Source organism: Photinus pyralis, unplaced genomic scaffold, assembly GCF_008802855.1.
Source record: "Photinus pyralis isolate 1611_PpyrPB1 unplaced genomic scaffold, Ppyr1.3 Ppyr1.4_LG10, whole genome shotgun sequence".
Classification (NCBI taxonomy): Eukaryota; Metazoa; Arthropoda; class Insecta; order Coleoptera; family Lampyridae; genus Photinus; species Photinus pyralis.
Genome location: NW_022170250.1, coordinates 17089816 through 17115600, shown reverse-complemented (window position 1 = coordinate 17115600; position 25785 = coordinate 17089816). Strand labels below are relative to the sequence as shown.

Genomic DNA, 25785 nt, shown 5'->3' with positions numbered 1-25785 from the left:
AGAATTTAATTAAATGCTTCTAATTTTCCGCTTGAAAGCGGCAATTTTGCTTTTAATTTTGGAACTTATCACGCGGGGGCGGGGAGGGGGGCACCCATTATTTCAACGTGTTACTTTTTACTTGATGTCGAAATTGGGGTGCGCATAATCAACCTTAATTTCCCACGTCACCCAATTAAGGTGTATATGTAATTTGGGTAAGTGCGTTTTAAGCACTAATTTTGTTTTTAAATTTGGGACGTACTTAATTAACTAGTTTCGCTGAGGGGGCGTGCATAATTATACACTTTTGAGTGTAAATATACCTTCATGCTTACGTACACCCAATTTGTAATTAATGTGCCTAATTTTTGGAATTATATAATTCGTTTTAATTAATTTATTATAATTAAGTCAAATTGGATTTTCCGTCGCGGTTTACTGTACAAATAATTTGATTTTTGATTTCTAATTAATACACTTAATTTTGGGAATTAGTAATTAGTGTATAAGATTCCTAATTTCTAATTAAGCGCTTAATTTTGAGTATCAAAAAAACACACTAAATTGCACCTCCGACCCATTACCACTTGATTATTCAAATTATATTCGCTTAATTAGTAATCAGTGGGCCTAATTTTGAGTATCATTAGATTGCCCATAATTTTGAAACCTGGGTTCTTAATTTTAGAACCTCATTAAAACAGTTTAGGTACTGCTTTCATTCGGGAACGGGTTGCTTAGCCTTTGAGGTGTAATTGGTTTTTTAATTAATTAATTAGTTTTCCCAAGGGCGAAGATCAAATTATGCGACTTTTTGCAATGGATTGCAATTTGACCGCCTAATGGGATACTGGATGTTCTACAAAATCCCTTTTCGTTCTACGTGTAGACGTCTAGGTTTTTCCATAATTCATTATCTGTCAATGTAACTATGTAATTAAGTGGATGTGATGTAATTTGACATAATTGGCTATAATGGGCATGAGTAACTATGACTTACAAAACGTTCAAGGTGTTCACTAGACCCATTTTCCGGTAGGCAACTAATCGTGCAAGTGTGATTGACGGGTTGCCTACCCACGCGTAAATTAAGTAGAAAAAAAACTATGCATTTAATTAACAAGTATGTACAATTATAACAATCGTGGCAATTAGAATGAAAGATATGGCACTTTTGCTACCGTTTTCGGCGCAGCCAGTCCTCTTTCACTAAATCGGCCCCTTTCTCGCCCACCATTATGGTAGGGGCGTTAGTGTTCCCACTGGGAATCGTGGGCATTATGGAGGCATCTATCACTCTCAGTCCCTTAAGTCCGTACACGCGCAGTCTTGGATCCACCACGGCGGTGGGATCCCATGCCGGTCCCATTTTGCAGGTTCCTACGGGATGGTACACTGTGAAACTCATGGTGCGTATGTGGCACTCCCAGTAGGCGTCACTGCCGAACTCCAAATTCCGACAGTTGGGGAACTTGGTTTGGTATAGCCGCGAACCAAACTGCTTGAACGCGTCGGCTTCGCTAATCTTCACGGCCAGCTTCGCCCCCTCCACCAAGGTGGTGACATCGAAGGGGTCGTCAAAGTAGTTTGCGTGAATGATCGGGTACCGAAACGGGTTTTTGCTCTTCAACCTAACCCACCCCCTTGATCTCGGCCTTAACAGTAGCGGCATTATCGTCCAGGAGTCCATGTTTGAAATCGGCCTGTAGACGGCGTTGTAGAGCTCGTCGGTCAAACCCAAGATTTTCCGCACGCGTCTTCCTCCGTCGGAGTTAATGCTGGCAGGTGCCATGTGGAATTGGATGTCGGGCCAGGATCGGTTCCCCAGGTAGGTGTTCATGAAAGCGTAACCTTCGACACCTCCCAGCGTGGTCATGGGACCTTTGCCTCCGATCACGTACTTCATCGTCATGCCGAACGCCTGGAATCGATCTTGCACGATCGCGATCGGTTTATCGACCATGAAGGTCAAGCCGCCCATCGCGACGTGGTCTTGGAGGTTTTCACCGACGCGCAGGTTTTTCAGCACCGGAATCTTCATCTGGGTCAGATGCTCTTCGGGGCCGATTCCCGACAGCATCAGCACCTGCGGCGAGTTAATCGCGCCGGCGGAGAGGATCACCTCCTTGCTGGCCTTGACCACGTGCCGCCGTCCGTTTCGGTAGAACTCAACGCCGTAAGCGTGCATCGCGATGGGGTCGATGAGTATGCGGGTGACGTAGGAGTTGAGAGCTATGTGGAGGTTTTTCCTCAAGTGCACGGGCCGCAGGAAGGCTTTGGCCGTTGAGCATCTCGACCCCCTCCTGATCGTGCCCTGCGCGATCATAAACCCCGCTTGTTCCGCTCCGTTGATGTCCCTCATGGGGTAGCCTAACTCGCGACCCGCCTGAACAAAGGCTACCACAAGCGGAGTACGCCACGGAGACTCCTGCACGGTTAACAGTCCACCTTTGCCGTGATACGGCGTCTTCTGCAGGTACGGATTGCGGTTGTCCTCGGACTTCATGAAGTACTTCAGCACGTTGTCGTAATTCCACCCCGGATTCCCCAACGACTCCCACATGTCATAGTCGCGCCTGTTTCCTCTCACGTAGAGCATATAGTTCAGCACGCTCGATCCTCCCAGCACCTTCCCCCGGGGCCAGTTGCACCTGCCGCCCTTCATCCCCAAGCACGCCTTTCCCGTGGGTTCGATTTGGTACGCCCAATCGAGCTTCGACAGCTGCAGGTAGGCGGAGAGCGACGGCACGTCGGTCAGCTCGTTCTCGTCGGGACCGGCCTCGAGCAGGAGCACCCGCCAGTTGTAAACCTCCGAGAGGCGCGAGGCGACGACGGCGCCGGCCGATCCGCCGCCGATAACCACGAAATCATACTCGGCGTGCAGGTTCTGCTGATTTAGCGGATGCGCTTCGGGATCGTACTTGTCGTAGTTGTAGTAGGCGACGCCTGCGAGCAGCAGCGGAATCAACCAGAGCGACTGGCCCACTAGGCTTATCGTTTTTATACTTGACGAGACAATTAACGTTTCAAGCACCATTGTTGTTCCTGATCGGGGGGCCTGTTGGGCATGACGTGACCGCTTCTTCCGTAGTCCAGTGCGTTTCGGGAAGACATTTTGATGTCATCTGAAATTGCAAAAAATTAATCTTTTGAATTTAATTTTACTTAGCTGTGCTCCTGATATTAATTGCTTGAAAAGGTTTTGGTATCAGGAGAAATCCTTTAACAAAGTACCAACAGCATCTACTCTAATCTCAATGAGAAGTAAAAATTAGTCTTAGGCCGCGTACTCTGTTCTCCTGATACCAGAATTTGTTTTAGAAATATTATCAGGAGCACAAAATTTAAGGAGTATAGTCGTACTTCAGTGGAAAATGCATATTAAATCTTGATGTTGTCCTGTTGCTAGAATTTTTAGAGAACCAGTTGTATCAGGAGCCCAACTACGAATGTTTAAATGGCCACTCTCCTGACTAAAGAGAGCCGTGTCAAAAGCTCTCTCAAGTGCCACTTTGTATGGACATAATTGTATCAAGAGTCCAAAAACGAAGAATCTCTTCACTGATTAAAAACTTTCGCACGTTATGTTCTCCTGATAGCATAGTCTTCTATAACGATTACCGAAATTGGTTATCAGGAGTGCAGACACTAAACATGCATAGTCGTCTTTCATTGTCAAAGACCTACTCAAGCGCCATGTTGTTCTGTTACTACAATTGCTACAGAAATAATTGTATCGGGAGTGCAGAAACTAAAAATATTTAAATTACCACCCTGCCAACTACAAATCTGCACATGTTATGTTTTCCTGATACCGTAATCTTTAAAAGAGGAGCGCGATGTTAAAGTGCATAGTCGTCCGTCATCATAAAAGTGCCACTCAAGCGTCATGTTGTTCTGTTACCCCAATTGTTTCAGAAATAATTTTATTAGGAATGTAGAAAGCTAAGAGTATTTAAATTTCCACTTTACCAACTAAGAGTCTGCACATGATATGTTTTCCTGACACTTTACGTAAAATCCTGCACGTTATGTTCTCCTGATACCGGAATCTCTAATTAAACGTGCATAGTCGTCCGTCATTATCAAAGTCCCACTGAAGCGTCATGTTCTATTACTACAGAAATAATTATATGAAGAGTGCAGAAAGTAAGAATTTTTTAATGACCACTTTACCAACTAAAATCCTGCACGTGCGTGTTCTCCTGAAACTAGACTCTTTTAGTCGTCCTTCATTGTCAAAGGTCCACTCAAGCGTCATGTTCTATCGCTATAATTGTCACAGAAATAATTGTATCAGGAGTGCAGAAACCAACAATATTTAAATTACCGGAATCTTTAAAAGGGGAGCACGATATTAGACGTGCACCCGTCATCGTCAAAGTCTCACACAAGCGATATTATGTTCTGTTCAGAAATAGACCACTTTACCAACTAAAATCCTGCACGTTATGTCCTCCGGATACCGGAATCTTTAAAAGGGGAGCACGATTTTAAACATGCATAGTCGTCTTTCTTGTCAGAGTCCTACTCAAGCGTCGTGTTGTGTTACTACGATTGCTACAGAAAGATCAGGAGGGCAGAAACTAAGAATATTTAAATTACCACTTTGCCAACATCAAGTGGGCTCATGTTATGTTCTCCTGATACCGAACCGTCGATCTGAGGCAATTTTTTTTCGGGCCTCAAAAAGAAGGCAGTGTATAACCTTCCTTTTTAACCAAAAATCGACTGCACCAAAATTTCTCGGGAAAACACTTTTTCTTATTAATTTTGGTGCGTAGAATCCAAAACAATTCGTACTTTTTCGATGGGACTTCTCAATCAAAAGTTATGGACTAGAAACCAATTTCGAAAGAAAATTCAAAGGGCTGTAACTTTCTTGGAACTGTTTGAAATTATGGATTCTACAGGCCGTCCCACAAAAGCGTCCTGTTGTTCTGTTAATACAATTGCTACAGAAACAATTGTATTAGGAGTACAGAAACCAAGTATGCACTAATAGTGACTAAACGTTTGTGGCATATTGTGTTCTCTTGTCGTATTTCGTTAGAAAATTCCTATTCAAACTATTGATGGACACTTCGTTCATTAAAATCCTTACAATTATGTTCTCCTGGTACTCCTAGAATTTATAAATACCCACTTTTTAAAAGTATTTCCAGGAGACAAATCAGGAGCGTCCAAACCAAAGACCCTTACAAATTATGTTCTGTTGTATTCACTCAAGGAAGTAATATCAGGAGCACAGTAATTATGTAATAGGTACCCACAAAAAGGAAATAGAATATTCATTCTTTTTGTTTGTTTCTGGTACGCAATCATCACAAATTAAATCGAGGCGCGTTACGTAAGTGAACTGCAATTAACTTTAAAGTACCTTGAACAAGGTTAATCTTCTAGCGCCCGCCTGAGTAGAAAGCGACCGCCGTCCACGTGCGCCATCGTGCGTTTAGGCGAAAAATTAGAGAAATGAATCCGTGTGCATTGTACTCGCCGAAACGCGAATTGCGTAAGTCCCCAAAAATTGATGGATAAACGTTCGTTACGACATTGGAAAATATTGAATTTAAAGAAAGTGTGTCGATGCCGAGTCCTTGAGTCATTTGGGTTATGCAGTCGTACCGCTGGCACAGAAAGAAATTGCGGAAGTGAATATTTGGAAGTGAAAGTGTTGATGTGTTGTCTATTTGGAGGAGCCGTTTTGATTCCTTTCGATTTCGTGCATTTTTCGACGCCAATCCTTGAAGAGGAGGAAAGAATGGGATTACCATTCACTTTCTTCGCCTCTTTCTAATGCGCTCTCAGCATTCCAGTTTAGATCTGTCTGATTGTAGGCGTCCGTGCACTTTTAGAACGGACACTTTTTAAGTGTCGATGCTATTTTAAAAACATGATTAATGGGAAGGGGGCTCTTTACACATCAGCATTTAAAGGCCGCCGCCCGCCGAGCATACATTCAAAATCTCCGCTATGTAATACAAGAAGAATCAATCCCTCTCTCAAAATATTGAATTTTCTCTTTGTAGGATATATTTCTTCCCGGCGCCCCAGTCGCCCTTTGTGAGTACTCTCTCTAACATTCTGTTCTTGAGATATAAGAACTCATATCCGATCACGAAAAGGGGTCGAGGAGGAGGGCTATGGTTCGTTGAGACCTTTTATTACAGTACTATGAAGGATAAACCCCCCCCTCCCTACCCCACCTTCTGATAAGGGGTCAGAAGGGCGGTAGTTGGTAGAAAATTGCGCCTTTTGTTGAGACCTTTAATTAGAGTACAATGAAAGATAGCTTTTCATGAGTGTGCCATGAAGGGTGTAACGTGTGTTCACTCCCCCCCCCCCCCCCCCCCCCCGTCCCCCCCCCCCCCTAGAGAGTGTTTGCAGTTCCGCCCATGCAAGTTAGTTGCCGCGTGTAGAAGTTATGCAAGTTTTACTTTTAGCATCGAAGAAATAATTCATGGGGGGGGGGGGGTCCTTAAGACAGCGAATTTTGATGGCCATCTGACACACACCTCCAAGGCATAGGCTACGCAACAAATTCCAGGACTCTAAGACCATACCCCTAAGAATGGCCTTAGAAATCCTTGTTTCTTGAATTTCCCACCCTGAGGCATTTGTTTCAAAAAAATCTTCCATTGGTGTTGCCTCAAAAGCGTTTTGCTTTACCTGGTAAGTAACTTTTTGGGGAGCCTACTAGGTAAACCTTTGCTACACTTTCCAAAGGTGTTGGCTCAGGAAATATTGTTTCTTGAATTTTCCCCCCAGGTCGCGCGTTTCAAAAAATTCCCAATCGCTTTTAGTTGCACCAGGCAGCATCCTAAAGACTACTACTACTATGTAAATCTATAGTAGACCTTATTTTGATGGCGCCTCAGAATTTGTTGTTTCTTAAATTCCCCCCCCCCTCCCAAGTAATTTGTTTAAAAAAATCGCTTCTCTGAAGCACATCGCAGTCGCCTTTAGTTTCACGGGGTAGCTTTCTGGAAAGCTTGTCGCCTACAATGTAAATCTTTAGTAGACCTTCAGTTGGAGCGACCTCAAAAATTCTTATTTTTTGAATTTTGGTCTCTTAAGTCATTTGGTTCACAAAATCGCTTGTCTGAAGCACACATTCCATTCGCTTTTACCTGCACCAGGTGGATTTCTGGAGAGCGCCTATTTAATTGCTTATGAGATGTGCTAAATTCTTGTTTTTTGATTTTGCTCCATTAGTCATTTGTTTCAAAAAATCTCAAATTCCATTCGCTTTTAGTTTCACGAGATAGCTTTCTGGAGAGCTTACTGCCTATTGTCTAAATCTTTAGTAGCCCTTCCATTGGTGTTGCCTCAGAAATGTCTTTTTTTATTTTGGCCTCCTAACTGTTTTGTTTCAAAAAATCGCTTATCAGAAGCACGTTCCATTCGCTTTTAGCTTCAGCGTGTGGCTTTCTGGAGGGATTTTTCGCCTACTATGTAAATCTCTAGTAGACCTTCCGTTAGTGTTGCATCAGAAGTTTTTGTTTTTTGAATGTTGCTTCCTAAGTCATTCGTTTCAAAAAATCGCTTGTTGAAGCACAATTAGGTTAGGTTAGGTTATAGTGCTAGTTAGGTTAGCTGAGAAATCTTGTATCAGGAAAATATAATGTGCGAGGAGATTGAAGGTTAGGTTAAAGTATTAGTGAGGTTAGGTTAAAGTGGTACTTAGGTTAGGTGAGAAATCTTGTATCAGGAGAATATAATGTGCGAGGAAGTGATTGAAGGTTAGGTTAAACTATTAGTGAGGTTAGGTTAAAGTGGTACTTAGGTTAGGTGAGAAATCTTGTATCAGGAGACTATAATGTGCGAGGAGCTGATTGAAGGTTAGGTTAAAGTATTGGTGAGGTTAAGTTATAGTGCTAGTTAGGTTAGATGAGAAATCTTGTATCAGGAGAATATAATGTGCGAGGAAGTGATTGAAGGTTATGTTAAAGTTTGAGTGAGGTTAAGTTACTGCGCTAGTTAGTTTAGGTGAGTATCAGGAGAATATAATGCGCGAGGAGTTGGCAGTTAGTTAAAGTATTAGTGAGGTTAGGTTAAGTGGTACTTAGGTTAGGTGAGAAATCTTGTATCAGGAGAATATAATGTGCGAGGAGATTGAAGGTTAGGTTAAAGTATTAGTGAGGTTAGGTTAAAGTGGTACTTAGGTTAGGTGAGAAATCTTGTATCAGGAGAATATAATGTGCGAGGAAGTGATTGAAGGTTAGGTTAAACTATTAGTGAGGTTAGGTTAAAGTGGTACTTAGGTTAGGTGAGAAATCTTGTATCAGGAGACTATAATGTGCGAGGAGCTGATTGAAGGTTAGGTTAAAGTATTGGTGAGGTTAAGTTATAGTGCTAGTTAGGTTAGATGAGAAATCTTGTATCAGGAGAATATAATGTGCGAGGAAGTGATTGAAGGTTATGTTAAAGTTTGAGTGAGGTTAAGTTACTGCGCTAGTTAGTTTAGGTGAGAAATCTATCAGGAGAATATAATGCGCAAGGAGGTTGGCAGTTAGGTTAAAGTATTAGTGAGGTTAGGTTAGAGTGCTAGTTAGGTTAGGTGAAAAATCTTGTATCAGGAAAATATAATGTGCGAGGAGATGGAAGGTTAGGTTAAAGTATTAGTGAGGTTAGGTTAAAGTGGTACTTAGATTAGGTGAGAAATCTTGTATCAGGAGAATATAATGTGCGAGGAGGTGATTGAAGGTTAGGTTAAAGTATTAGTGAGGTTAGGTTAGAGTGCTAGTTAGGTTAGGTGAGAAATCTTGTATCAGGAAAATATAATGTGCGAGGAGATTGAAGGTTAGATTAAAGTATTAGTGAGGTTAGGTTATAGTGGTACTTAGATTAGGTGAGAAATCTTGTATCAGGAGAATATAATGCGCAAGGAGGTTGGCAGTTAGGTTAAAGTATTAGTGAGGTTAGGTTAGAGTGCTAGTTAGGTTAGGTGAGAAATCTTGTATCAGGAGAATATAATGTGCAAGGAGATTAAACGTTAGGTGAAAGTATTAGTGAGGTTAGGCTAGAGTGCATACGCTTCAATCGCCTCCTCGCGCATTATATTCTCCTGATACAAGATTTCTCACCTAACTTAACTAGCACTATAACCTAACCTCACTAATACTTTAATCTAACCTTCAATCTCCTCGCACATTATATTTTCCTGTTACAAGATTTCTCACCTAAAGTTATAATATATTCGTATACCACTAGGCCCTTCGGTCATAAGTTCTCCCTCAAAACCTTCAGCACTAGGTACTCTTTTCAGTAATCATGTCGTTAAGAATAAATAATACCAAACTGGGAGGTCTGGCGGTTATGGTATCAGGAGAATATAATGGGCGAGAAAATTGAAAGTTAAGTTATACTGAGGTTAGGTTAGAGTGCTGGTGACAAATTTTGTATCAGGAGAATATAAAATGTGCGAGGGGATTTCATCAGGTGGCTTTCTGGAGTGCTTCCCTTGTTTCTTGAATTTTACCATCAAAGTCATTTGTTTCAAGAAATCGCTTATCTGAAGCACATCCCATTTGCTTCTGGCTTACCAAAAAAACTACCTGGTGAAGCTAAAAGCAACTGGGGTGCCCTTCAGACTAAGAATTTTTTGAAATAAATGCTTTAGAGAGCAAATTTCAAGAAACAAGAATTTCTGAGGCACTACTAATCCAAGGTCCAATGAAGATTTGCATAGTAAGCGACAAGCTCTCCAGGACGCTACCTAGTAAAGCTAAAAGCGAATGCGTTATGCTTCAGATAAGCGACTTTTTGAAACAAATGATTGGGGGGGGGGGGGTCAAGAAACAAGGGGCAACATCAATGAAGCTACTAAAAAATTACATAGTAGGCGACTATCTCTCCGGAAAGCTACCTGGTGAAGCTAGAAGCGACTGGGAAGGAATTTTTTTAAACAAACGACTTTCTCTGTAGCATTTTTGAAAGTATTAGCGTTTCATCATCATTTTAGGTGGTTCAATTTTGCAATCCAAGCCACCTTTTTTAAAAAAAAATGGTGATGAGAAGCAGATCACAATCAAAAAATCATTTTTCGTTCAGCTTGGTCTTAAAGAAAACATCCCCATTGGTGTTACCCCATTACAATTTCCTGTTTTGGTGATTTCTATAAGCTTAGTTTCCCTTTTCAAAAAATGTACCACTGAAAAGCTAATCGCATTCGCTTCCAGCTTTTCTTGGGGAATTTTGGGACCCATTTCCCATACAGTTTGGTCTTGAAGACATCCCCTTTGGTAATGTCCCATATAAATACAATTTCAGAAGACGAATTTCAAAAAGTTTAAAGAAACTATTTTTTTAGGTGCCATTTTGCAGTGGGCTTTTTCAAAAAATGAAGCATACTGCATTTATTCCCAAGTTAACCATGTGACATTTTAGTATAGGCATAATCTTTTAAAAAAAATGGATGATGTGACTTTTGTTTGACATGCAATAAAATTGAAATTATCCGGTGACGATTTGTATCCAATTACGCAACATTGACTTTCTTTCCTATCCATCCTGGACGGTGAGCGCGCCGTTAAGCTGTTTTTCCGGTTATTACGAAATTAGTTCCCTCGCAAATGAGTTTCCGATTTCCGTATGTGTTCACGCTCAGTTAATAACGCGGAACTAATCGTTATTGACGATCATTGCAAATTTTCGCAGCGACTGGGAAAAAGGTGAAATTTTCGTAATTAAGTGCGTGCCAGACAATTAAATTACGCTTACGTAATAACAGGTTGTGACACAGAATGAGGATTCCAATGACCGATATCAAGGTAACCGCCAGATCTCGAGAAAGTGGCACTTACGTAACCAGCTATGATAATGGGAAAAAGTTTTGTCACAGAATTTTAAGCTGAGAATGTTAATGAGGTGGTCGTTGAATTCCCATGTAAATCGTGCAAGGGAACGCCGGTGCAATTTTTAAAATTTTTGTTTCTTCAGCAAAACACCGAGCCCCCTTGCCCCCCATTGCCAAAAATCAGTTTTAAAAAAAATTAAAAATACTCACGTCTCGAAGTCCATCGTTCCCAAGTTTGGGATAATTATTCCAAAAAAAAAAAACTGCCGCACAAAGTCGCCAAGAGCGGGATGAACTCCCGTACACAACAGAATTATGCGGTAAACTGGTAGTATCAACTCCTTTCAGGTGGGGCAGATTAAAAACTTCCTTCCTGCATACAGATCGTGCATGAAGATGAAGATCTAAAAAGGGGGTAAAGTGGGGATTGTTTCGCCAATAAAAATTTGTATAAACACGCGTTACGTAATTCGCTTTGATTTTTTTGCACGGGTGAAAGTGAATAATTAATAACGAATAATACAAACATCGAAAATTATTAATCGTGATGTTGATATTCATTCTCAATGTGCCTTATTCCAATTTACTTTCACTGCAATCATCGTCGCCGCAATGTAATTATATGCGCCGTCGATGATAAATCAAATAAATTGCACTCATTTTAATAAACATTAAATTGAGTGAGTAAAATGCAAATCGCAAAAATTGTGATCCGATTTCTCTGCATTTTAGTAAATTATTTTAAATTGCTCGGGGGGGACGCTGAAGGAAGAAACGTCGAAACTGTGACGAAATCTTCTATAAGGCAAAATTGATCCTGGGGGCATTGGAATACTCCCCACACCCCCCGGTGTTATGATTTTCCGGAATTAGGTACACCCTGAAGCCCATTGTGATACTTTAAAAAAGGACCATCAAGAGAATGTCGCACCGGAGGACCTGGGGGGTTATAGAATACGACCCCCCCTCCCCCCTCCCACACTAAACGAAAATCCCAGGACCCTCTCCCTACAATCATGAAATCATACGCACGAAAATCTCGTAATGAACTGCGGGGTATAGAATACCCCCCCTCCCACACTAAACGAAAATCCCAGGACCCTCTCCCTGCAATCATGAAATCATACTCACGAAAATCTCGTAATGTACTGGGGGGTATTCCATACCCCCCAGACCCCCCGGTGTTATGTTTTTTCCGGAATTCGGTACACCCCGAAGCCCATTGTGATACTTTAAAAAAGGACCATGGAGAGAATGTCGCACCGGTGGACCTGAGGGGTATAGAATACCCCCCCCCTCCCACACTAAACGTAAATCACAGGACCCTCGCCCTACAATCATGAAATCATACGCACGAAAATCTCGTAATGTACTGCGGGGTACTAGAATACCCCCCCCCCCCCCCCCCCCCCCCCCCCCCGGTGTTATGTTTTTTTCCGGAATTCGGTACACCCTGAAGCCCAATGTGACGCTTTAAAAAAGTATCATCAAATCTTCTTTGGCTTTACCCAGAAATTGAGTAACTCTAGTTTTAAAGAAAAGGAGCGTACTATTTTTGATGCCAGGAGCGGAAGAAGGCGCGAAGATCGATTTCTGGGAAAATGCGACCATGCTCATTGAAGAAAGCACGAAATCTGTGGGGTATTTTACCCAGAAATTGAGTAACTCTAGTTTTAAAGAAAAGGAGCGTACTATTTTTGATGCCAGGAGCGGAAGAAGGCGCGAAGATCGATTTCTGGGAAAATGCGACCATGCTCATTGAAGAAAGCGGGAAATCTGTGGGGTATTTTACCCAGAAATTGAGTAGTTCTAGTTTCGAAGAAAAGGAGCGTACTATTTTTGATGCCAGGAGCGGAAGAAGGCGCGAAGATCGATTTCTGGGAAAATGCGACCATGCTCATTGAAGAAAGCGGGAAATCTGTGGGGTATTTTACCCAGAAATTGAGTAGTTCTAGTTTCGAAGAAAAGGAGCGTACTATTTTTGATGCCCGGAGCGGAAGAAGGCGCGAAGTTCGATTTCTGGGAAAATGCGACCATGCTCATTGAAGAAAGCGGGAAATCTGTGGGGTATTTTACCCAGAAATTGAGTAGTTCTAGTTTCGAAGAAAAGGAGCGTACTATTTTTGATGCCAGGAGCGGAAGAAGGCGCGAAGATCGATTTCTGGGAAAATGCGACCATGCTCATTGAAGAAAGCGGGAAATCTGTGGGGTATTTTACCCAGAAATTGAGTAGTTCTAGTTTCGAAGAAAAGGAGCGTACTATTTTTGATGCCAGGAGCGGAAGAAGGCGCGAAGTTCGATTTCTGGGAAAATGCGACCATGCTCATTGAAGAAAGCACGAAATCTGTGGGGTATTTTACCCAGAAATTGAGTAGTTCTAGTTTCGAAGAAAAGGAGCGTACTATTTTTGATGCCAGGAGCGAAAGAAGGCGCGAAGGTCCATTTCTAGAAAAATGCGGCCATACTCATTGAAGAAAGCACGAAATCTGTGGGGTATTTTACCCAGAAATTGAGTAGTTCTAGTTTCGAAGAAAAGGAGCGTACTATTTTTGATGCCAGGAGCGAAAGAAGGCGCGAAGGTCCATTTCTAGAAAAATGCGACCATACTCATTGAAGAAAGCACGAAATCTGTGGGGTATTTTACCCAGAAATTGAGTAGTTCTAGTTTCGAAGAAAAGGAGCGTACTATTTTTGATGCCCGGAGCGGAAGAAGGCGCGAAGTTCGATTTCTAGAAAAATGCGACCATACTCATTGAAGAAAGCACGAAATCTGTGGGGTATTTTACCCAGAAATTGAGTAGTTCTAGTTTCGAAGAAAAGGAGCGTACTATTTTTAATGCCCGGAGCGGAAGAAGGCGCGAAGATCGATTGCTAGAAAAATGCGACCATACTGATTGAAGAAAGCATGAAATCTGTGGGGTATTTTATCCAGAAATTGAGTAACTCTGGTTTTAAAGAAAGGGGGCGTACTATTTTTAATTCCAGAAGCGGGAGAACGCACTTGGGAAAAATGCGACGGTACTCAGTGAAGAAACCTTGATGCCTGTCGAGTATTTTAGCCGCAAATTGAATAGCTCTACTTTTGAAGAAAGGAGGCACACTGTTTTTGGTGACAGGAGTAAAAGAAGTAACGAAAATCGATTTCTCGAAAAAATGCGACCGTACTCAATGAGGAAACCTTGATGCCTGTTGAGTATTTTAGCCGCAAATTGAATAGCTCTACTTTTGAAGAAAGGGGGCACACTGTTTTTGGTGACAGGAGTAAAAGAAGTAACGAAAATCTATTTCTGGAAAAAATGCAACCGTACTCAATGAAGAAACCTTGATGCCTGTTGAGTATTTTAGCCGCAAATTGAATAGCTCTACTTTTGAAGAAAGGAGGCACACTGTTTTTAGTGACAGGAGTTAAAGAAGTAACGAAACTCGATTTCTGGAAAAAATGCGACCGTACTCAATGAAGAAACCTTGATGCCTGTTGAGTATTTTAGCCGCAAATTGAATAGCTCTACCTGTGAAGAAAGGGGGCGCCCTGTGTTTGGTGCCAGGAGTAAAAGAAGTAACGAAAATCGATTTCTGCAAAAAATGCGACCGTGCTCAATGAAGAAACCTTGATGCCTGTTGAGTATTTTAGCCGCAAATTGAATAGCTCTACTTTTGAAGAAAGGGGGCGCACTGGTTTTGGTGCCAGGGGTAAAAGAAGTCACGATGATTGATTTATGGGAAAAATGCGGCAGTACTCAATGAAGAAACCTTGAAATGTGTGGAGTATTTTAGCCAGAAATGGAGTCGGTTTAGTTTTGAAGAAAGGGGGCTCACTGTTTTTGGTGCCAGGGGTAAAAGAAGTCACGAAGATTGATTTATGGGAAAAATGCGGCAGTACTCAATGAAGAAACCTTAAAATGTGTGGAGTATTTTAGCCAGAAATGGAGTCGGTTTAGTTTTGAAGAAAGGGGGCGCACTGTTTTTGGTGCCAGGGCTAAAAGAAGTCACGAAGATTGATTTATGGGAAAAATGCGGCAGTACTCAATGAAGAAAACCTTGAAATGTGTGGAGTATTTTAGCCAGAAATGGAGTCGGTTTAGTTTTGAAGAAAGGGGGCGCACTGTTTTTGGTGCCAGGAGTAAAAGAAGTCACGAAGATTGATTTATGGGAAAAATGCGGCAGTACTCAATGAAGAAACCTTAAAATGTGTGGAGTATTTTAGCCAGAAATGGAGTCGGTTTAGTTTTGAAGAAAGGGGGCGCACTGTTTTTGGTGCCAGGGCTAAAAGAAGTCACGAAGATTGATTTATGGGAAAAATGCGGCAGTACTCAATGAAGAAAACCTTGAAATGTGTGGAGTATTTTAGCCAGAAATGGAGTCGGTTTAGTTTTGAAGAAAGGGGGCGCACTGTTTTTGGTGCCAGGGCTAAAAGAAGTCACGAAGATTGATTTATGGGAAAAATGCGACCGTACTCAATGAAGAAACCTTGATGCCTGTTGACTATTTTAGCCGCAAATTGAATAGCTCTACTCTTGAAGAAAGGAGGCACACTGTTTTTGGTGACAGGAGTAAAAAAGTAACGAAAATCGATTTCTGGAAAAAATGCAACCGTACTCAATGAAGAAACCTTGATGCCTGTCGAGTATTTTAGCCGCAAATTGAATAGCTCTACTTTTGAAGAAAGGAGGCACACTATTTTTGGTGACAGGAGTAAAAGAAGTAACGAAAATCGATTTCTGGAAAAAATGCGACCGTACTCAATGAAGAAACCTTGATGCCTGTTGAGTATTTTAGCCGCAAATTGAATAGCTCTACTTTGGAAGAAAGGAGGCACACTGTTTTTGGTGACAGGAGTAAAAGAAGTCACGAAGATCGATTTCTGGAAAAAATGCGACCGTACTCAATGAAGAAACCTTGATGCCTGTTGAGTATTTTAGCCACAAATTGAATAGCTCTACTTTTGAAGAAAGGAGGCACACTGTTTTTGGTGACAGGAGTAAAAGAAGTAACGAAAATCGATTTCTGGAAAAAATGCGACCGTACTCAATGAAGAAACCTTGATGCCTGTTAAGTATTTTAGCCGCAAATTGAATAGCTCTACTTTTGAAGAAAGGGGGCGCCCTGTTTTTGGTGCCAGGGGTAAAAGAAGTCGCGAAGATTGATTTATGGGAAAAAAACGACCGTACTCAATGAAGAAACCTTGATGCCTGTTGAGTATTTTAGCCGCAAATTGAATAGCTCTACTTTGGAAGAAAGGAGGCACACTGTTTTTGGTGACAGGAGTAAAAGAAGTCACGAAGATCGATTTCTGGAAAAAATGCGACCGTACTCAATGAAGAAACCTTGATGCCTGTTAAGTATTTTAGCCGCAAATTGAGTAGCTCTACTTTTGAAGAAAGGAGGCACACTGTTTTTGGTGACAGGAGTAAAAGAAGTAACGAAAATCGATTTCTCGAAAAAAATGCGACCGTACTCAATGAGGAAACCTTGATGCCTGTTGAGTATTTTAGCCGCAAATTGAATAGCTCTACTTTTGAAGAAAGGAGGCACATTGTTTTTGGTGACAGGAGTAAAAGAAGTAACAAAAACCGATTTCTGGAAAAAAAAAACGACCGTACTCAATGAAGAAACCTTGATGCTTGTTGAGTATTTTAATCGCAAATTGAATAGCTCTACTTTGGAAGAAACGAGGCACACTGTTTTTGGTGACAGGAGTAAAAGAAGTATCGAAAATCAATTTCTGGAAAAAATGCGACCGTACTCAATGAAGAAACCTTGATGCCTGTTGAGTATTTTAGCCGCAAATTGAATAGCTCTACTTTTGAAGAAAGGGGGCGCCCTGTTTTTGGTGCCAGGAGTAAAAGAAGTCGCGAAGATTGATTTATGGGAAAAATGCGGAAGTACTCAATGAAGAAACCTTGAAATGTGTGGAGTATTTGAGCTAGAAAGTTAGCGGCGCATTACTTCTGATGCCAGGAGCGAAAGAAGATCTGAAGCTCGACTTTTTGAAAAAAATTTACTATTCTATGAATCAGGAAATTTACTAATTCACCTATTAAAGAATAGGGGAGTATTAGTTTTAGCGGAAGAAGGCGTTGGGGATGTTTTCTTCTCGATCAAGAAAGATTGAAATCTTCACCTTGAACTGGGGCTTTTCGAAGATTTCCTACTTGGTAAAGGAATTTTGCTATGCGCATCCATCATAGGTAATTTAAATGATTTGTTGACAAGCGTCGTTTGGGCAACGAAGAAAAGCAAGTGTGGGACGTTTGTTACTTTCACTTCAATGTGAACGAGCTCACGTTTTAACGCTTCTTTTTTTTTGTCAAAAAGAATTATGCGTTCGTTAACCGAATTCCTCGACGGAATTACTTAATTGTCTTTATTCGTAATGGGCGTGCTTTGTGATAATAGAAGAAATGAAGATGTCGTCCATTGTTTACTCGACACGATGAATTTCGGGGAGTTGTACTTCCGTTTTGTTTCTCATCGGCCATTCATTGTTGATTAGCGGAAACTTTCGAATGCGATTATGTCTATGCAAAGTAAGGCTCATTGTTCCGGAAATGTCGCGTGCGTGCGAATACTTGCAATTGTATCTCGATTTGCATAATCGGAGTTTCTGCTATGGGGGAAAAACTTTCAAGTAAATTTAATTAATTCCACACTGCCCTTTTTGAATTTGGTGTCTATTTATAGAAGAATTGGATATAAATTGTTTATTGGTTTTCTCTCTTATTTTATGTAATTTACAGCGAGAGTGCATAGTGGCAATTAACTAATTATTGGCAAATTATAAAAAAAATACAATGAGACACTTGAAATTCAAAACAACTACTTACTAAAGATATTTTTTAAAAATACATCTAAAAATTAATAACGAAAATACCTCTAAAAATTAATAACGAACCGTGTGGGGGGGGGGAGGGACATTTAATCTTAATTAGTTTACCTTTCAAGCACTTAAGTGTAATTAAAAAAAGCAATAAAGATTACCGAGGCATTTTGAAAGTTCAATTAATTGTAGGCAACACACATTGCGGCAGTGTCTCTGTCTACTATTAAACAATACAACTACTCCTCATAACAATTAGCAATAATTGTCACGCAGATGGTTCTTTAATTTTTTTATTGAAGACCATCTGTTTGTTGTCCAAAAAGAATGACCGTGGTAGCGCTTTCTCGAACTCTCATCCATTATTAGGTAAGCTACATGGCGATGGTCACGTTTATTGTTTATCGACAACCTTCACGGTTTAAATGGCCTGTTTCGCTTTTACTTTTTTTTTAATTTACAAAGAACCGAATGGAGAAGGTCGACGAAATCATGTTAGAGTCGTCGTCTATTCGAGTACGTTTCTCGATTGCGAAATGTCAATTGGATTCAAGGAGTTTGTCGTTTAAGAAACTGTTACGAAGAAAGGTGCACGTGCACCTATCTTACACTCTGACTTGTTTTAGGAGGAAGATATCCTAGGGATTGCATTGTATTTAAAAAAAAAGGATATTACCGTGTTGGGTCTTAGTCTTAGGACTAGAACTGACGGCCAATAGATCAACCACCGTCGATTATGCCTCGTATTGCCCTCCCTGGGAACACCCCTGCAGGTCAAGCTCACCCCCTAACTCTTTTTGTTAGCAATAAGGCCTTTATTTTTCGTCAACACCCTGCCCTACTCAAGCGAATAGGTCATCTCAGCGTATAATCATCGGGACCGCGTCATAGACTGCCTTAAACGATCCCATAAGATGGTTTATTGAATATCATAAGTACACCACTTCAGATGTAGGCATCTAAATATAAATTACAACATACTTAAGTCTAAATATACAGTTCTTTTATTAAGAAGTAGAAATAGGGATTTACGTATAGTACTTTTCCATTTGGGCTCAATGGTTGATATTTCAATTTGTAGCAATTGCGGGCGTACTTATGTTCTCCTGATACAACCAGTCCGTTTTCTGATGCTTTCGGGACCAGTGCCCCCGGTACTTACTTGGTTCAATCCTAAGAAGAAACAATGAGCTGAGATGGTACTCCATGTTTAGCTCTAAAATGAAAAAATTCTGCGCTCCTGATAGAAAAATTGCATCGAACTTTGTCTCTCTCTTGCATTAGAAGACAAAAAATGTAAACATTCTGCGGTTACCAGGTAAACGTATCAAACAAGCAGGAGGAATAAATCAACACAACTATTTCCGCCTTAATTTTTAGCAATTCATGTATCAGGAGAATATAATGCGCGAGAAAGTACTTGTATTGCTAATACAAAAATTGCCTTCCAGAAAAAAATTGTAAATGTTCTGCTAATAACAGATCCTAGGTAATAATTGAGAAGTGGTCTCCTCTTAGAGTAAGAGGGGTGGCATTATTTGCGGTTCAACTGTAAACAAAATACGAAGATTCGCTTACGATTTTCAGTAGGGGAATTTTTTGCCACTCAGCTTGTGTTCGGAAACCAGACTTTTGGTCCGGCTCTTATTGAATAGCGCTGATCCTTGAACTCGTAGAAATCGATTGGCGAAGGTTTGACATCGCTGTCTCTTTTCGTTGTCGAGTTATACGGGGAACAGGCAGACGGAACAAAACCATCACATAAGGGGATTTTTTCTTTCAAAAAATTCCCCTAAAAATCGGCTATCAGGAGAATATAGTGCACGAAGAAGCACCTGTGCGCCTAATACGAATATTGTCTCACGGAGAAAAATTGTAAATGTTCAACTGATATCAGGAGAACCTACTAAACCAGGAGTTCTATCCCCTTTAACTAACTCGTGTATCAGGAGAATATGATGCACGAGGAAATACTGCTCCGAACATGTGAGTACAGCATCGTTCAGAAAAATCAATAATTCTTGTACCTAAGACAAAAGGTATATGTCAGAAAAATCAACAATTCGGGGTGCATTAATTACTCGTATCCTGATTATACGGCGTCCCAAAAAATAGTACATCAATTATCCGTATTGGAAAACGTATAGGAAAAATCGCTCATTAATTATTCTAATTAAGCGCCCCCCCCCCCCAAATAGCACATTATTTATCATTATTCAATGATACCCCAGAAAAATTGCACAGTAATTATGCATATTCAAAGATGTCCCAGGATAATCACAGATTAATGATTGAGAACCTTCAGGCCAAATTGCACATTAATTATTTTAATTAGGCGGCGTTCTAAAAAAATAGCACAGTAATTATCCTAATTCAAAAACATCTCAGAAAAATTGCATATTCAAAGACCTCCTGGGGAAATCATTGATTAATAGTTATCCTTATTTGAAAACGTCCAGGAAAATTGCCCGTTCATTACTGTAGCGAATATTCTAGAAATCCCAAAAGATATCGACGCGCTATGAAAGATTCGTCGGATGTGACGCAATCTTTCGGGGAAATGTGACGTGTTTTGTTCTAGGGTATTTGGGAACATTCGGGAGTACTCGAGAACACTCGAGTTTGCTATATAATCAAATCGAATTGCGTTTACTTCCAATATCGATGCGATGTTATGTTACAAATTGTGAGTGATAAATTATAATTGCTGTTATAAATTAATCCATTTCAAGACTTATATAAATTTATTGTTAATTAGTGGTAATAAATAAATAAATCACGTAACCAAATTTACGCTACATTACACTCATTCAAAGACACCGCGAGAAAATCGTACATCAATTATTCTCATTCAAAAAAATTCCTGGAAATTCTCTCATAAATTATCCTCATTTAAAAATACCCCGAAAAAATTGCCCGTAAATTACCCTCATTCAAACACGTCCCGGAAAATTCGCACGTTTATGATCGTCCTAATTTGTGGGCATCCTGGAAAATCTCTCATTAATTGTCCTTATTGAAACACGCCCCGGAAAAATTGCTCTCATTTAGCGACGTCCCGGAAAAATCGCTTATTAATTACCCTCATTCGAAGACGTCCAGGAAAAATCGCACGTTTATAATCTTCATTATTTAAGGTAGCCCTGGAAAATCTCATTAATTTCTTTATACAAAAGACGCACTGGAAAAATCGCACGTTAGTGATCGTCCTTATTTGAGGTGGTCCTGGAAAATCTCCTTAATTGTCCTCATTTAACGATGTTCTGTAAAAATCGCTTATTAATAATCCTGATTTCAAGACGTCGCGGATAATTCGGACGTTAATAATCGTCCTGGAAAATCTCTCATTAATTATCCCTGAAAATTCGCAGGTTAATAATCGTCCTTATTTAAAGTCGTCCTGGAAAATCTTTCATTAATTATCCTTATTGAAAGACGTCCCCGAAAAATCGCACGTTAGTGATCGTCCTTATTTAAAAGCATTCTGGAAAATCTCTCATGAGTTATTCTCATTCAAAAATGCTTTGGGAAAATCGCACAGTAATTATTGTTATCCAAAGGCGTCCCGGAAAATTCGCACGTTAATAATCGTCCTGGAAAATCTCTCATTAATTATCCTTATTCAAAGACGTCCCCGAAAAATCGCACGTTAATGATCGTCCTTATTTAAAAGCATCCTGGAAAATCTCTCACGAGTTATCCTCATTCAAAAATGCCTTGGGAAAATCGCACAGTAATTATTGTTATCCAAGGGCGTCCCGGAAAATTCGCAGGTTAATAATCGTCCTGGAAAATCTCTCATTAATTATGCTTATTGAAAGACTTCCCCGAAAAATCGCACGTTAATGATCGTCCTGATTTAAAAGCATCCTGGAAAATCTCTCACGAGTTATCCTCATTCAAAAATGCCTTGGGAAAATCGCACAGTAATCATTGTCATCCAAGGGCGTCCCGGAAAATTCGCAGGTTAATAATCGTCCTGGAAAATCTCTCATTAATTATCCTTATTGAAAGACGTCCCCGAAAAATCGCACGTTAATGATCGTCCTTATTTAAAAGCATCCTGGAAAATCTCTCACGAGTTATCCTCATGCAAAAATGCCTTGGGAAAATCGCACAGTAATTATTGTCCTCCAAGGGCGTCCCGGAAAATTTGCAGGATAATAATCGTCCGGGAAAATCTCTTATTAATTATCCTTATTGAAAGACGTCCCCGAAAAATCGCACGTTAATGATCGTCCTGATTTAAAAGCATCCTGGAAAATCTCTCACGAGTTATCCTCATTCAAAAATGCCTTGGGAAAATCGCACAGTAATCATTGTCATCCAAGGGCGTCCCGGAAAATTCGCAGGTTAATAATCGTCCTGGAAAATCTCTCATTAATTATCCTTATTGAAAGACGTCCCCGAAAAATCGCACGTTAATGATCGTCCTTATTTAAAAGCATCCTGGAAAATCTCTCACGAGTTATCCTCATGCAAAAATGCCTTGGGAAAATCGCACAGTAATTATTGTCCTCCAAGGGCGTCCCGGAAAATTTGCAGGATAATAATCGTCCGGGAAAATCTCTTATTAATTATCCTTATTGAAAGACGTCCCCGAAAAATCGCACGTTAATGATCGTCCTGATTTAAAAGCATCCTGGAAAATCTCTCACGAGTTATCCTCATTCAAAAATGCCTTGGGAAAATCGCACAGTAATTATTGTCATCCAAGGGCGTCCCGGAAAATTTGCAGGATAATATTCGTCCGGGAAAATCTCTTATTAATTATCCTTATTGAAAGACGTCCCCGAAAAATCGCACGTTAATGATCGTCCTGATTTAAAAGCATCCTGGAAAATCTCTCACGAGTTATCCTCATTCAAAAATGCCTTGGGAAAATCGCACAGTAATTATTGTCATCCAAGGGCGTCCCGGAAAATTTGCAGGTTAATAATCGTCCGGGAAAATCTCTTATTAATTATGCTTATTGAAAGACTTCCCCGAAAAATCGCACGTTAATGATCGTCCTGATTTAAAAGCATCCTGGAAAATCTCTCACGAGTTATCCTCATTCAAAAATGCCTTGGGAAAATCGCACAGTAATTATTGTTATCCAAGGGCGTCCCGGAAAATTTGCAGGATAATAATCGTCCGGGAAAATCTCTTATTGATTATCCTTATTGAAAGACGTCCCCGAAAAATCGCACGTTAATGATCGTCCTTATTTAAAAGCATCCTGGAAAATCTCTCACGAGTTATCCTCATTCAAAAATGCCTTGGGAAAATCGCACAGTAATTATGTCATCCAACGGCGGCGTCCCGGAAAATTCGCAGGTTCATAATCGTCCTTATTTAAGGTCGTCCTGGAAAATCTTTCATTAATCATCCTCATTTAAAAATGAACCGGAAATTGCTCGTAAATTACACTCCGAGTTACCCTCAGTTAGCGACGTCCTGAAAAAATTGCTTTTTAAGTACCCTCATTCAAACACGTTCCGGAAAAATCGCTCATTTATGATCGTCCTAATTTGGGGGGATCCTGGAGAATCTCTCATTAATTATCCTCATTTTAAAATGCCCCGGAAAAATTACTCGTAAATTACCCTCATCTAGCGACGTCCCGAAATAATCGCTTATTAATCACCCGCATTCGAAGACGTCCCGGAAAAATCGCACGTTTACGATCGTCCTAATTTGGGGGCATCCTGGAAAATCTCTCATTCATTTCCCATTAAATTTCCCGAAAAAATGTACTCGTTTCAAAATAAGTTGCCTATTGTTCTTGGAACGTTAAGATAATTATTTGGACTGGTAAGTACTTCCAATCAAAATGATTTTTAATTAATTACTTGGAAAATTCTATACGGACAGTGGAAATTGTGAAACGGGGTATTAGAGATTTTTGAAGCACCGGAATATAATTTTGAAATGCGTCCTTGCTCAGAAAATGCCATATCAAAAAGTGGCGAAACGACCAAGAAAGAATTTAATAAATCGGCCCAGTAACATTAATAATCGCATGAGACCTTGTGACACCTGTTTAACGTTCGATTGCCACGTGTACAAAGAAACGAGCTCGGTCGGGCTGATAAGACCAAATTGTAACTTAATTTGTCGATAGTCGCGTCGCGTCCGTGGTTTTGAGTGGCTCTTTTGTGCCAAATTGTTTCGTTTTTTTTTTGGACTTTGCGATTTTGTGAACACGCAGATTGGAGAGGCCATGGAGGAGTGTTTTTTTGGTGCTTGTCTCGGAGTAGAAAGGTAGGAACTCTTTTTGAAAATTTTCAATTCGTGTATTTTTTGTCCCGATTTGAAGTCGTCGTACTTCTCGGTTCATTTTTTACCTCGTTAGCTACACGGGTCAAAAAATGTTGAAGTAATTTTGAGTTTGCGGTCATTGGAACCCTCGTCTCATAATGGTTCGATTGCTCATCCTATGACTCATCTACTACAGTCCGTCCAAGAGTTCACTCTTGGGATGCAATTTACAAAGTAAGCCAACTTGGCAATCTTTTCCTAGGGATTGAATTGAATGATGGGGTTACATTAAATTCGAATTGTTATTTCTATTTAACACAATCATACACAGGTTTCCAATGATTTTAATGTCTCATTTGGGTATTCAAGTTCTCACTTTCCGTGCAATACGTCGTAATTGTCTCAAATAATTATCTCGCGTTTTTCGATACAGACCAGATGCAAATTCCTTTTCAGAAAGGCTCACGGAGCTATTTTTTATGTCCATTTCGGCAGATAACTTCTGAGTGATATTCTCAATGTCGTTAGAGCTTTATCAAATGCTCTGTAATTTTGTATAGAGCTTAATTAGTGCTTATATATTATTTTGAGTTTTTGGAAACTGATCAGGTGCAAATTCCAGTTGAGAGTGACTCAAAATTCTATTTTTCAGTCTCATTTCGGCAATTTTCTTTAAAAAATGAACTTCCCTTTGCTTGAGAGCCTGACTTTATTATTCAAGTACTTGATAATTTTGTATTAAGGGTAATTACCCTGGTAATTACTAATTAGTACTGCGTAGGAACATGAAGTAATTATTTTGAGATTTTGGATACTGATCAGATGCTACACTTTCATTTCCGAAATTTACTTAAAAATGAACTTCCTTTTGCTTTAGATCCTCACTTTCTTATTCAAGCACTTGATGAGTTTTTGGTTACGGATCAGGTGCAAATTCAATAATGAAATAAGAATGTGAGGCTCTAAAGTGAAGGGAAGCTAATTTTTAAGTAAATCGCCGAAATGAAAATGAAAAATAGAATTTTGGATTACTCTCAACTTGAATTTGCTTCTGATCAGTCTGCAAAGTCTTAAAATAATTAGTTCATGTGCCTATGTGGTACTAATTACCCTCAATTCAAAGTTATGAAGTAATTGAATAAGAAAGTGAGGCTCTAAAGCAAACGGAAGCTCATTTTTAAGTAAATTGCCGAAATGAAACCGAAAAATAGAATTTTGGGTCAGTCTCAACTGGAATTTGCACCTGTTAGTCTCCAAAAACTCAAAATAATTATACCATGTGCCTACGCAGTACTAATGTGTCGCTCAATACCAAATTATCAAGTACTAGAATAAGAAAGTGAGGCCCTAAAGCGAAGGTAGGCTCATTTTGAAGTAAATTGCAGAACTAAAACTGAAAAATGGAATCATGTGCCTACGTAGTGCTAATTACACACAATTATTAAGTACTTGATTAAGAAAGTGAGCCTCTGAAGTAAAGGGAAGCTAATTTTTAAGTAAATTGCAGAAATGAAACTGAAAAATAGAATGTTGGGTCATTCGCAACCTGAATTTGCATTTGATCAGTATTCCAAAACTAAAACGCAAAATTAGCTTTAGAGCCTCACTTTCCTGTTCAAGTGCTTGTTAATTGTGTATTGGGAGGAATTAGTACTGCGTAAGTACATGAAACACTTATTTTGAGTTTTTGAAAACTGATCAGGTGCAAGTACCAGTTAAGTGTGACCCTAAATTCTATTTCTTAGTTTCATTCCTGCAATTTTCTTCAAAATGAGTTTCCCTTTCCTTTAGAGTTTCCCTTTCCTTTAGAGCCTTACTTTCTTATTCAAGTACCTGATAATTTTGTTTTGAGGGTAATTACTACTGCCTAGGTACATGAAATAGTTATTTTAAGTTTTTGGAAACTGGTCTGATGCAAATTCAAGCTGAGAGTAACCCAAAATTC

General features: G+C 40.0%; 3 protein-coding genes across 3 annotated transcripts in view; all 3 read right to left on the bottom strand.

The window, feature by feature from the left end:
- LOC116161157 (flotillin-2) overlaps positions 1 to 25785 on the bottom strand; it is a 376423-nt gene that overhangs the window by 198276 nt on the left and 152362 nt on the right. The window lies entirely within an intron of this gene.
- LOC116161139 (glucose dehydrogenase [FAD, quinone]-like) overlaps positions 1 to 25785 on the bottom strand; it is a 397381-nt gene that overhangs the window by 268241 nt on the left and 103355 nt on the right. The window lies entirely within an intron of this gene.
- LOC116161147 (glucose dehydrogenase [FAD, quinone]-like) lies at positions 1076 to 11131 on the bottom strand. The gene is made up of 2 exons (XM_031474388.1): positions 10991 to 11131; positions 1076 to 3107 (listed from the first exon to the last, which is right to left on the bottom strand). The coding sequence occupies exon 2, from the start codon at positions 3017 to 3019 to the stop codon at positions 1160 to 1162; it is 1860 nt and encodes a 619-aa protein (XP_031330248.1). The 5' UTR covers positions 3020 to 3107; positions 10991 to 11131; the 3' UTR covers positions 1076 to 1159.

Bases quoted from the DNA above. Each gene is read 5' to 3' on its own strand.
- LOC116161147 (XM_031474388.1), bottom strand. From the start codon at position 3,019: ATGGTGCTTGAAACGTTAATTGTCTCGTCAAGTATAAAAACGATAAGC.